Source organism: Parus major, chromosome 1A (genome assembly GCF_001522545.3).
Source record: "Parus major isolate Abel chromosome 1A, Parus_major1.1, whole genome shotgun sequence".
Classification (NCBI taxonomy): domain Eukaryota; kingdom Metazoa; phylum Chordata; class Aves; order Passeriformes; family Paridae; genus Parus; species Parus major.
This window is the reverse complement of record NC_031773.1, coordinates 59430955-59445058: the sequence shown is the minus strand read 5'-3', so window position 1 is coordinate 59445058 and position 14104 is coordinate 59430955. Positions and strand designations below refer to the sequence as shown.

The following is a 14104-nucleotide window of genomic DNA, read 5'->3' as shown; positions in this document are numbered from 1 at the left end:
TGAGTATTAACAGAAGTAAAAGCCACCTTGCAATAATTAGTTTTAAAACTTAATGTTAAAATATTGAATGATTTACAGTTGCTAGTAAAACAACCTTCCAATTAATATTCTCTACAAAAGATGTTTATGGTTTAAAAAATAATTAGCTAGTAGAACTTTACTGTAAAAGACAAAGTTAAGCTAAAGCACATATTACCCATTTGCTTGTTTTTTCCACAATTTTAATAAGGTAATTTCAATGTGAGTCCTTTTGTTATAAAAAACATATATAACAGCATATATACCAATTTGGAATTTGGATTTTAGCTAAAATTTTGACTTGATGTTTTTGAAAAGTGCTACAAAAGCTGAATGGCGACTTGCCAAATCCTGTGTTGTTGTGTTTTTTCTCTAGAAAAACTGCATTTTAAAATCCTAACCAACTTAAGCATATACTAGGCAAATTCCTGTTACGAATAAGTATTTTTTATAGCATTTGCAATTATTGTGTATTGTATTTTTAAAGCCAAATGACATAGAATTGTCATATATTTGTTACATTTTTATAATCTTTATAGTAAATCCATGTTACTGTTATATTGTGTTTAAAGAGTATATACCAAATATTTAGTTGTCTTTTTGTAGTAATGGAGTAAGATTAAGTTACGCTTTTATTTGATATAGATTAAGTGTTAATAGAATGAAGTTTCATTATGTTTGTTTGAATGTTTTTAAGTTAAGTTTTATAACTTTGATATTCTTTTAAAGTTAAGCTTTGTTATTTCCTTTTGTCATAATTAATTTTTACCAGGTTTAAATATTGTTTAATTGAAATTGTTTTATGTTTTATTGGAGACACTTGTTTAAACTGTGAAGTATAGTTATTTTCCTAGAGAGATGAAGATGACTACAACTGAAACAGCTGTGATAGAACACTGATGAACTTGATGAACAATGAAACTGCTTGTGGATAGAAGTGAATGCAGTCTGTGACACCCCTGATTTCATCAGTTCTATTGTTTGTTGCAATGTCTGCAGTTTTTGTTTTTTTTAGCTTTCTTATTTTTCAGTGTTTCCAGAAGTCCAAGAATATGTACCATCGCTGAGGGTCAGCTGCCATGGGAGAGGCTTCAAATTAAACCAACTGCTGCATGGTTTAATTGGTCTGGTAGCTAAGGCTTCTGATAATCTGCTTTGTACAAATGCATTTTAACAGTTTGCTGTGCTGTAAGCATCTCACAGCTGCTACTGTTGAGAACCTTGTTTTAGAAATGAGTTAAGAGGCATCTTTCCAGTTAAAAGCCTAAGGCCCTGACCAATCCTTGACTTTACCGGGACAGAATGTTTGCCAAGAGATCCAGATGTTTTCTGTACCAAATCAGTATTTGGATCACTTTTTTGACTTAGCAATTTGACCCTATTAATATGACAGCTGGATCAATTTTGAAGCGGGCTTGGAGAATCATTTCCGGAGGTGGTCATCCAATCCTTCTGATGAAATCCAAACTGATTTTGTTGTGTGTTTGCGGACTATAAGATGCTGGTGCAGTGTATATCTAGTGATTAATGATAGTCCTATATTACATATGTTATTAATAATCTTTATTATTTAATCGATTTTTAACTGCTATAGGTTTTTGTTCATTGGGTATATGGTTTTGTGTTGATTTTGATGTGTACATCTCATTTTATTTTTTTTTTAAAAAAAGTTGGGGATTGATGCCCTAAAAGCATTTGATTAGTGTAATATGTGTATTAGAAATTTGGACCACAATAATGAAATATTTATATTGAAAGTTTAGAAAGATCATATAATCTAAATTTACAATTGGGTGTACCACAGCCAAGCCAAAATGATTCATTAACTTTAACGGGAGAAGTGTCTGTGTTTTGTTAACAGGTTCAAAAAAGTCATCTGACCAGACTGTGCCTCTGAAAACATAAGATCCAGGGAACAGAGAAGTCACCACACAGCTCTGAACATCGATGCCCTCAGTCAGTCACCGACCAGCTGCCAGCTGACATCATAGGAGCAGTGGATGTTCCAAGACTGAATTGCGTTAAATCATTGTTTGTAAGAAGAATTTTGTAGAAGATCTAAAAGAGTATAGAGACTCCATCTAACTGTATATAAAAGCAAATTGTAAATGTATTTTACCCTTTAAGCAAATTGCTTTCATGTTTAGATTGCATAAATACCAGAGCACGTGTTAAAAGTAGTTATAGTTTAAGATAAAGAGTTTAGCTTGTGTGATAATTGTTATTTGTAGGTTTTTGATAAGTTTAGAAAATATATTCATATAAAGTGTAAGTATTCCCCCCTTCAAGAATTAAGGCAAGCATATTTGAAAGTTCATTTAACTTTAAACCTTAAAGGAATTAATTCAACAAATTATAAAAGCCTGATTAGCTGTGATTCTGGCAAGCATGGTGTTATTTGTGTGGAACAAACTGCTTATAGTAATTGTGTTGTGTATAGTCCTGACCAACTGTCTGCTAACTAACATTCAAAAGCCATATGTACATATGGGTCACTCTAGCACACTAGACAGGCCAAAAATCAATGTGTTTAAGCCTAGCCACACCTGGAGATCCCTTTTGCACCTGTCTCATAGGAGTTCCTGAATGGGATCCGCAAGCATTTAAAAGTTTAGTTAGCAATGAAACTCGATTGAATGAATTGGCAATGTTATGAGAGTGTAATTGCACTGTTGGCTTCACGTCAAGACAACTTGAAGCCTGCTGACAAATAAAAATTATTGAAGTTCTCAATGTTACCATATGGCCCCCAGAAGAATTGGACTTGTTAGGGTCCACCAATACCTCAGGTGGATGGATAATGTTTAAGCCTGGACAAAAAGCCACTCCAACAAAGAGATGCAACACTAAACTACAGTTAACCCTATCATTGATCTCATTACTAACACCAAAAGTAAAGCTTTTTATTCACGGTGCAATCTCACAGGATGATCACCAGGGTGATTACCTAGTTCAGTAGTCTTAATCTGTGGAGATAAGAGCATGGAATGGAATTCCTGCTAGCCCACATGGAGGACCCTGTTACCTTAGGAAACTCACTTTGTTCCATCCAAACTTACACCAATTACTGAATATAGCTGGTAAAATAAAAAAAACATCAAATGGTCAAAGCAAAGCCTGAATGAATTACAATGTGATGATGTTAGAGAACCAGACTTTTAGGGTCGTGGTATAATATGGCTAGCCTCGTTTTTACTCCAGGAGCAGCTGCTGCTAAAGGCTTGTCAACTCTAAAAAAGCTAGCTTGTTGGATCAGGAAAGAACAACATAACATCAACAATGTTAAGTGAACTTTCAGCTGATGTGAGTGGTGTACATCATGCCGTATTGCAAAATCAAACTCCAATTGATCCCTTGCTCTTAGCACAAGGACATGGTTGTGAAGAGTTTGAAGGTATGTGCTGTTTGTAATACACAACTAAAACAGCTACAGAATGGGTTACATGCCCTGAAAGAAGATAGTGACCCCATTAGAAGTTGTTAGCCAACTGGGGCATCACTGGATGGTTGAAGTCTCTTGTGCTGAAAGGAGAATGAATTTTACTTATGGTATTAATAGAGATAGTTATTTTAAGTTGTATGTTATCTTGTCTCTATAAAAGTGTAAAATTAATCACGTCTAAAGCCTGGCTTGTGCGAAAAGAGAAATGGGTAATTGTAGTAAAACATTTTAACAGAGTAAAAGCATGATATTTTAGTAAAAGCCTGTCTGCACAAGACAGCCTTTGGTATAAGCGATGATATTAAAGGCAGTGTCCTTGAAACTCTCCTGAAGCAGTGAGAATGAAAGAGAAACAATAGCCTTGTGTATTGGGGAAAGAATGTAAACCATATGTATTAACCAATAGTAACTTGCTAAGCCCACAGACCCTGTCCAACCCTATAAAAATGTGCTAGAGATAGAAATAAATGACGTTTGCCATACTTCTGTGAAGACTTGGTGAACAGTCAGGCAGTTTCTCAGTAAGCATTCAAATGCTTCTCCCAGCACATGGAAATGAAGTTTTGGATCTACATTAAAAACCAGTTGATGAAACCAGTTCAACTTTCTTTTATTTAGTACTAATGCAGTGATAATATTATGAAGCATAACCACTTCAAACAGGTGAGGTTTCATGGAGCTCTCCACTCTTGGAAGTGTCTACATCCTAACACCATTGCTCAGAGCAAAGCCAATCTCTTGCTATATACTGGGATTTGCAAGCAGCAACTATCAGTTGCGTGAGGATGCTGTTTGCACCAGCAGTGCAGGGGACTTGCAAAGCTCCAGCTGCATCCCTCTGCAAAACCCACCTGCATTTATCACGTTTTATCTCTGCCTGGGCAGTCAGATTTCAGTGTTTTCTGCATATGGATTCTAGAAGTGTCTATCACCACCACAGTACTCCACAATTGATCTGGTTTTTTACCTTGCAGGAGATTTCATGTGTCAAGATGATCTAGCTGAGGTAACAAGTGACTTGGATGTTCAATGAGTTCTTGCTAATGTCCCTGATCAAAGCTGAAGTGATCTGCTATGAAAATAAATGAACATTTAATCAGTTACTGACTACAGTAACAAAAAGTGGGAGGATATCTGTGTGTCCCCAGAGGGATTCCTGTTTGGACTTGTACATTTATTAAGTGGTTAAGTAGAAGGATGGCACCTGATTATTTATTGATTATTTAATAAGTTACTTATGATCACAGAAGTGTAAGACAGCTGCAAAAGTACCTTACAAGGTTTGATTGGTCTTCTTGCCCTCAGGGACAGCTCACTGCCCACCAGGACCCCCAGGCCCTTCTCCTCAGAGCTGCTCCCTGCGGGTAACCTCCAGCCTGTCCTGGCACCCAGGATTATTCTTCCCCAGGTGCAGGACCTTGCATCTGCCTTTTCTGTATTTCAGACAGGTCCTCTACCCATCTCTCCACCCTGCTGAGGTCCTTGGGAAGGGCTGTGCAGCCTCCAGGGGGACTGGCTCCTCCTTCCAGCTGTGTGTCACCACCTTCCCCTCACCCAAAGCACTGATGAATATATTAAACAGTTAATACTGGGGGCTGCCACTGGTCACAGGCCTCCAACCAGACCCTGGGCCCCTGATTATGAACCTCTGGTATCTGATGTTCAGCTGGTGTTGATGGGTAAGATGAGGTAAAATCCTCAGCCAGCTGTCACAAACAGCATTGCATTAATCACTGCCAGTCAACAAGAAAACTCAAAAGGCAGGAAATATTCAGATACTGTATTTAAGAAGAAATAAAAACTTAGCTGCTCACCCAATCTATCTGAGACTTGACACCACCGCAGACAGCAGCATTACAGTAGACTCTGCATACCCATAAAAGAGTTTCCTCTTCCATGAAGATTTTGCTGGAATGTTTTGCCAAGAATTCCTGTGTATGGCACCTCCCTTTTTTGTTAATGGCACATTGCCACCCATGTCACACTCCTGGTTTGTGGTTCTTTTACACAATGCAGATTTTGTCACCATGAATTGCAACAAAATGCATAGATTATTTTTTATAAGACTATTTCGACATACATTAAAATAGTAAAAGGCGCATTCTATGTTTTTAAGAGATTAACAGATTTTATTGTTTTCTAAAACATTTAACAATACAGAGACCCAAACCAGTAATTCCTGACAATTTCAGCAACTGTCTTGTGGATGAACAAATATGTTGGTAAGTTTTTGTTGACAGACAAGTACATACATCCACTTTCTAAGCTTGCACATTTGGATTCACTGAAAATGATGACTAAATATATCTATAAGCTCAAAAAGAAAGCTATAAAAAGTCCAAGATTACCAACAGTGTTTTATAGTTACCTCAAAAAAGATTTGTTAACTTCATTACAGTGTAGCTTCCTAACATGGCATATTTACTTACCTGATATTTAGTTTTAACACAGATCTGCTGTAGTTTTACAACCCAGTTTTCAAGGTCACAAATGCATATTTGACACTAGTACAGATGGTCACGTTGTAACTGCAAAAAATATATAGATTTTACAGTGTTCTGCTACAATAATCCATGTTTGGACTAAAGCTATTTTATACTTTGACTCATTAATTTATCCACAAATACTGATTTTGAGTATATTAGTGTATTTACTGTACTTTGAAAAATCTAATCACAGAATACTTTGTCTATGGTACAGTAATGAATGTGGCAGGAAAACAGATTTAAATATACCTATCATTTAATCTCTTAAAATAGTCTCAATCTTATTGACACCAAAAGGCTTGATAACTAATAGCCATGCTCTTCATATTTTGGAATATCAAATTATATGTACATATACACAACATAGATAGGCTCTTAATAAAAGCATTTAGTCTATTTTACAATCTTCTCTGTTCAAGATAATCAGCCTTCACAGATTTAACATTTCAAATCACCCAAAAATCATTAGCAGTTAAAAGGAGATTATTTTTTTCCTGCAAACATCTGCTGGAAATAGCCACTCTTCTGGGGCTTATGCATAATTCATATTTCTTTTGAATGCCACTTAAGATCTAGATGGAAAATTCTTAGTTCAAGTGTCAATCTATGTAAAGAACATTTGCAATAGAATCCCAACACATGACACCTGCAGATATCTCTGCTACAAATAACCTTCTGTAATAGATATTTATTAAATACAGTATTTTGTTTTACAACTCCATTTACAACTTCAAGCCATGCTGACAACAAAGAAAGATTGCTACAACATGGAAAGAGCTTTCATTCAGTCAAGTGGTGACTAAATCTATGTCATAATTTAAGTATTAATTGATAAAGCATACAAAAAGGTGCTTAACTACATAGCATTTAAATAAAAAAATACTGCATCTTTCAGACATTGATAAGAACAAATAAAAAATTAACTGTAATAACCTTTAAAATTCAAGTTGCAAGTTACTGAAGGTCACTTAAAATAACTGATTAAACAAAAGTGAGCATAAGCCACATACTGGGGTAGGATGTGGCATAAGCATAGAAAATGCAAAAAAGTTTAGGATCCACAATAACAGACCATATAGGAAGAAAAAGTTTAAAAAGTGTTTTTCCTATCAGACTATTTTTTCAACCTAACTCCTTTCCTTTGCATTGTGTAAAAGTTGTGAAAACAATGTCAAGCTTTTGTCTTTCATTCAGCCTTATTTCAGTATCAAGCTCTCACCTTCTCATTAAAATATATACATTCTATACATCCATTCAGTTTTCTCTCACTTCACCTAAATACACTGTACAGGCCTACAGAGCTCTTGTGACACTTCTGTATTTATTTTGTCCTTTGTCACTGGATTGGTTCCACATAGTTTGCTGGGTATAAACCAACTTGTCCATTGTCCAGGCGTCCTTTGCACCAGCCCTGCTCATCTTCATTCTCCATTTTGGTTAACTCATCCCCTGAAGAAAAGAAGGAACATTTTGCCCAACTTAGTGCAAGTAAAAGAAATGCTGCATTAGGCTTAGTTCTTAAGGTTTTAAGGGAAACATGGAAGAAAATGCTACAAAGACTAAGTAACTCAGAATTTGCTTGCTAACTTCCAGACTATCCATTCAGACATTTATGAACTAAAAGATAACTTCATTTTGAGAAAAAAAACAACAAACTTTGAGAGCCTGCAGACTCCAAGATGCTCCACAGCAGCAAAGGAGCAAAGGCTCCACTTCAGCCAGGCATAAAAGGCCACATTGAGTAACAATTATTTCCTCCTGTCCAACTTCTTTGTGTCAAATGATTTCCCTAGATAAAACTGATTTGTGTTTTATCTTAGCAATAGGAAATAGATGATGAAGGTATTAATCACTTATTATTAAGTGATTAATAATCACAATAAAATAAGTCCCAAACAGAGTCTTGGTATCATTTAGGAGAATATAAACTAGCCTAAGGAATATAAATTCTTTGGTAGAATTGGACAAGCTTCATATTAAATCTTCTCAAGACACCTATCTTTTTAGCTTTTCTCTTAAGATAGAAAGGTTAAACTCTTCTAGTTTTTAAGCTTATCAGAAAACTAGAAAATACCCATTATGAGTAACTGTTTGGCATTTCAGATTCTACTTGGTTTATGGAGAAGTTACAATTTTCCCACTTTTTCTAGTGCTGAAGAATTAGGGTGTACAATTTCAAACCTTCCATTAAGTGTACGTTAATAAAGAGTGAAAACAAAGACTAGGAAAATTCACTTTTCAATGACAGTATGCCCTAACAAATGCATTTGTATCAAAGCTTGGGCTTGGAAACTCAGTGATCCTGGAGGTCTAAGAAAATATTAACGCTTAAAGTGTCATCTGCACAGCAGTTACAATGAAACCACTGTGATGATAAAACTAGAACATATAATAACTTTTTCTGACAATACTTCAGAGACAACATTTACTGTCACTATTCTCAGCCATGGAGGGCCACAGGAGGGTGAGACAGATATACTATAAATAATTATATCCCGTCCTTTTACATGCTTATAAAGCCTCTCATAAAATACGAATAAAGTTATTCCTGCTGTTTGGAAGCCTCCCATAGCTGTTTGCCAAGAAACAAACAAACAAACAAAAAACCAATCAAAAAACACCAGATGTAAAGGTACTCCACTAAAAAAATGAGTTTCGTGTATTAAAGTACATTTAACGGACACTGTGCAGAGCATATATTCTGTAACATGTATTTAGAAGCATTTTGTAGGTAAATTCTTTGAATACCCAAATTCCATGTACATTTGAACAAGCCCTTAATATGCATTAATCGTCTGTTGACAGCTGCTTAGAAACCTAGGGATATCTACATAGGAACACAGGATTGGCTAAGTTTTAAATTGGCTCCCACCTGACCTAGTGAGCTCTTTTCCTTAGTTTTTTTTATGTTCAGTGTAAAGCTAGTCACATTAACACTTCTGCCTAAAAACTAAGCACCCATCCTATTAATTCAGCATCTGTAAGGGGATTCATAGTCTAGCACATCATCCCTTTTTTACAATTGTATCAATGCCATAATTTCGTGTTGTAACACTCTTTAATGCTCTTCCTTCAAAGTACTGAACTCTTCTAAAATGAAGTCTGTGTATATCTCACAGTTCATACATCTTCTACTTTATTTCTACAGACCTCACACACTGAGAGCCACTTGGTTCAATGGTTTAATGCAAGTGAGGCAGCTGGTACTCCAGCACAGAACACCTAACTTTTTATTTTACCATTACATCTGTGTATATAAACATTGCATAGTTTTGCCAAGGAAAGACTCTTTATTGCTTTAAACCCTTGCTGTTTCACAGGTACCACAGATGTATTTCAAGAGGATTAGCATGCTTCCGTCCCCTGCTTAGAAGAAAAGGAGCAGTAAAAGTCTATATATAGAACGAGAAGTAACTTTTAGCTTGTGTGCATTCCACAGAAAGTACCAGATGTTTTGTTACTATATACTTCTGTCAGGGCACAATTCAGCAAAATTCACAAATAACCTATTTGTCCACTCTGGGAGCCTACAATACTTGTCTACAAAGAAGAAAAGTTAGATGTTCAGTGTTTTCACTAATGAAAAAGGAAGGTGGTGAATTAAAGGCAGAGCACCACCACCTGGGCTGGGGGGTGTTTTGGTTCAGAAAGCAGAAACTGCATTTAGAGTATGACCTGGGGACACACTATTCTGAGGACCACCCTTCTCCATCAGCAGAACAGACATCCTGCAGTTCCCTGATTAGCTATGACGTGGACTGGTTTCCTAACTTTTAGCCCTAACATCTACCTAAGAACCACAGCAGGTGGTAGAGAAATAGCACACTTCTTACTAACCCCAGCAGAAAGGGAGGCAGAACCAAAAGCTTCCTGGAGTTTCTTTTCAACACTTGAATGCTGTTTTTCTATTACAATTAATCTGGGAATTACAGGAGATGGTATTAAATGACAAGCAAATGGGAAAAGAGACAAAAGAGTATCTATCTCTCTCATTTGCACAAAGTGAAGTTTGCTTTTGCTAAACTACTCCTGCAATATTGTTCTGGACTTCCTGGTTGGGAAATGTCTCCTGCAACTTTAGGCAAAACAGTTGAACAACTGGCTTGAAAGTCATGAACAGTCATGAACAGGAGGTAGATTTCAGCTTGAAAGTCATGAACAGTCATGAACAGGAGGTAGATTTCAGCTGGAGGCAGCTGCATCTGTGGTGTGCAGCCATCACACCCTGATGGCACCTTCCTGTGTGTGGAAACTGTGTGACGGGTCTCCCCCCATCAGCTGCCATCTCTTCTGCTCTCTCCTGTAACAGTGAGGGAAAAAAGGGCTTAGGGCTCAAGGGAGATACAATGTCTGAGGAAGGAAGAGGCATACTAAGTATACCCTAATGTTGTAATTGATAGCCTGAAATGTATTTTTTCCTATTTTTTAGTTGTGATTTCTACCCCCCAGCTTTTCTTTCCCCTGTTTACCTGGTGTCAAGTTACCATGGTTACCGAAGTTTTTCTCCTCGGCTCCACGCCGAGAGGCCGGTTAGAGTAAAGAGAAGACCCTGCTGGCATTTCCAGCTGCTTGAAGTTTCTTTAGCCCAGGAAAACATGGAGTTGGGAGAAGAGAACCCTTCTTTCCAACACGGAAGTTTGTAACTTTTTCCTGTCCCAGAATGCCTCTGAGCTATGGAAGCTGAGAGGGCATGCTTCCCTTCCCTTCCCTTCCTTTCCCCCCTGTGTTGCCAGGAAACCAAGCCCCCCCTCTCTCCCCCCCTCTGCCCCTCTGGGAAGAAGACTCCTACATCTTTGTGGGCATTTGAAGAAGTTGGTGTCTGTTATTTCTTATCTTGGTGTGTGTAACCTTGATTTGTAGAAAGTTTGTAAGATGTACTAACTGAGAAAATAATTGGTTCTTTCTCTGATGTTCCCTCCCTCCGAGAAACCCTGTTAAAAGAGACCCCCCAGACCCCCAAATCCTTGGTCTCTCGTCCCTTGGATTCCCCTTCACAGAAATAAACTGGGAATGCAAACCAGAGAGAGAGTCCCCCCCCTGATTTCTTTACTCGCTCTATAGACTTGGGTTCTTGAAAGAAATCAGTGAACCCCACAAACATACGCTGGCTCGAAACTGGAGTGAAGAGAAACCTCATCATGGAGCTAGCCGGGCCATACTCCAGAATACCGAGTCACCCTAATATGACACAGGACTAAAATAAAACAGGTGAACACATTTCCTGTGCTTAACATACAGTGAAGAGGGTTGAAAAGAGACAGTTAAAAAAGTATCTGTCCATGACTAAATATTCAACCCTAAAATGTTAGCATTGCAGAAAGTTGGATGCCAAAAATTGGATGCTTTCCATTTAAACAGAGAAGCTGTCTGTTGATTTAATAGAGTTTCAAGATTAGCTGCTGTAGTATTTTCCTTTAAAAAACAGCTCTGTAGGGTTGGCATTTCCAGACAGCTAAAAAGCAGCAGCTGTTACTGTCACGCAAGAAGAAAAAGGAGAGAAATTTCAGTTCTGCAGGTCATTTTGTTTCACTTAAGATGATATGAAAGGAATATCTCAGAGGCAGCCCAACACATTCAAAAAAGCTTAGGATTCAGTGCTGCCAAACAGGGAATACCAAAAAGCACTGTCAGGAGGGATAATGGTTAGACAGGATCCAGAGAAACAGGTGACTTCACAAAATAAAAACTGAAGAGAAAAAAAAATCCCCTGCCTTTCTCCTTCCTGACAAATATTTTAAAGTAAATGTTGCAAACTTACCAGCTTTAAAGCTGAGCTCATCCTGCTCCTGGCCCTCATAGTCATAGAGTGCACGTACTCTCACCTCCATGGCAGGAGGGGTATCTTCATCAAAGGGATTGGTGTCTCCATTTGCATCAGTGGAAGAGAAGGGGTTGTTGGACTCTTCATCAGACCAATCTGTAGGGTAGCTTTGGTTTTTCTCATAGCTGCTAACACTGAAAATCAATGTTGAAATTATTATTTTCTCCTCTTAAAATGGGGGACTAGAAATACCACTAAGATTCCCCTAAATATGCTTAAACTCCACTCTAAGGCTCAGTTTTTAAACTTTCTTTCTGGTATCTTCCCATCTATCTTTAACTGATAATGCCTCACTAAAAACAAAAACAAAAAAACAAAACAAACCATTCTTGCAATGCATTTACAAAGTTACAAAAAGGCAAAACCAACACACATCAATCTCCCTACAAACTCAAAATACTTCTCTATATAATATATAATATATATAATATCTGTAATATAATCCACATAATCCATGGGACTATTTACTCTGGAAAGGTGAAAGGGATGCCATAGTCAATGAGAGGGATTATCTGGTTTAGGTAAAACATTTAAATTGCTTTGCAGAATCTTCCTCCCAAACCTCTATGCACCTCTACAATAACTTCCAACACTTTTTCTATATTGCAATCCACCAATACAAAACTTCATTATACTGCAACAACTTGATCATTTAAAGGGAAGTTCATTGTTCAGCATGCACATGCCCGTTAAGAGAGTGGAACAGCCCTAGAGTGTACACTGAAGCAACAGGCAGCTGCTCAAGAAGGTCCTAAACAAAAAAAGAAAGCATCTTAAAAGCAGATTTATTCAGAGAGAAGACACAGAGCAGTAAAGCTCCAGAAGCAGTTTCACTAGAAAAACACATCAGTTGTAATGTTTTATAGGACTGGGAAAGGAAGGGGAAAAAAAGGAACAGCAGTTCTGTTAGCAACTGCCAATAACCACAGTAGTTTGAAACCAAAGATCAAGCAACAGATACGGCATCTGCTAGGAAAGACAAGTTAGGTTACAGTGTTGCTTACACAACTGCTTAAAAACACTTCATGCACTGACCAGCATAGTGTTATAGAAACCAAAAATAGAAAACCTTGGATAGACAAAGTGGAAATGTGAAAACAATTAAAAAACAACATTTCACCAACTTTTTGATCTTATTGTCCTCCTTTTCACTGACAGTACTCCCAGTATCTTCTTCATCTTCAAAGGGATTGTAACTTGATTGTACTGACTGCACTGTGTTACTCTGGACACTAAGACTGCTAATTTGGAAAAGAAAAAGCATTATGGTGACCCTATCTGTATGAGAGAACACTGTCATTGGTGTCCCACTAAGCAGTTTCTTAGCAGATCCCTCCTTCAGCCAAAGAAAATTAATAAACAACTAAACAAAATCAAAATATCTATCAAATGCAGCATAAGGCTCAAGAAAACTTGGAAAGTCTCACATATGGAGCATTCCTTCACAATTAGAATATCCTTTGTAGACCACAGTTTCTTTTTCTCTATTGCCTGCAATAAAAGGAAATGCAATTTTTCTGGCGAGCTTAATTTCTTTTTAACGCAGTTGACGTTAACAGTTTTGTATTAATCAGATTCAGAATTCTTATGTGAATAAATGTTTTGCAAACTAAGATTTCGAAGTATTATTGTTATTTCTGGAGATGGGAAGGTGGAGGAGACCACCAGATCAGGTACAGAAAGTTCAGTTTCTCATGAAGCTTTGTTTCTTTCAGCTCCCAATAGAAAGAGAGCTATAAAATAAAGAATAATTCCCAAATTAATTTGTGAAGTGCAGAGACATCTCTAAAAATGTTCACAGATAATTATCATTTGATTGAACAGTGACTTTGATCCTGTAGAGCTTATTTGTATTATGTGTATTTGAAGGCAACAATTTTTTCCAATTACTGTTTTTAGGCATAAAAAAAGCTACCTGCTATGTTTGTTAGGCTGTGAAACTTGGTCTCCCGTCTGATTAATACCAGTCAGAGTCACTCCATCAGAAGCCTTCTTCTTTTCCCTTCTACTAAGAGTGCGATTCAGGTCTGCAGACCACTCCTACCAATGAATGAAAAACGTGATTGAGAAATTCAATTGAACAAGTAATTATCACATTTAATTCACATAATGGAGTTATGGAACATATATCTATATAGACAACACTACCAGTAATTACTAAAGATGAGTCACTCTAAATGTTTCATTTATGATTCTCATCTAGTTCCTACTCCAGCAATGCTGCAAACTGCTGCAAATGCAAAATGCAGCAAATCTGTGCTACTCACAAAATCCCAAGGTTACCTGTACTTCCCTGTTTAGTATTCTAAACCCCCTGAAAAGACTTAAAATACCAGA

General features: G+C 37.1%; 1 protein-coding gene across 7 annotated transcripts in view; it reads right to left on the bottom strand.

Annotated features, from left to right (window-relative positions):
- Nucleotides 1-5564: 5564 nt before the first annotated feature.
- Nucleotides 5565-14104, bottom strand: part of PACSIN2 (protein kinase C and casein kinase substrate in neurons 2) — a 61851-nt gene continuing 53311 nt past the window's right edge. For 3 of the 7 annotated variants that reach the window (XM_033514654.1, XM_015627584.3, XM_015627585.2), the window contains 4 exons: nucleotides 13683-13807; nucleotides 12892-13008; nucleotides 11705-11901; nucleotides 5565-7395 (listed from right to left, as the gene is read on the bottom strand). In XM_033514654.1, the coding sequence (XP_033370545.1) occupies nucleotides 7283-7395; nucleotides 11705-11901; nucleotides 12892-13008; nucleotides 13683-13807 (552 nt within the window). In that variant the 3' untranslated portion in view covers nucleotides 5565-7282. The remainder of the gene's footprint in view (nucleotides 7396-11704; nucleotides 11902-12891; nucleotides 13009-13682; nucleotides 13808-14104) is intronic. The other 4 variants (XM_015627587.3, XM_015627588.3, XM_015627590.3 and 1 more) reach the window with 4 other exon arrangements.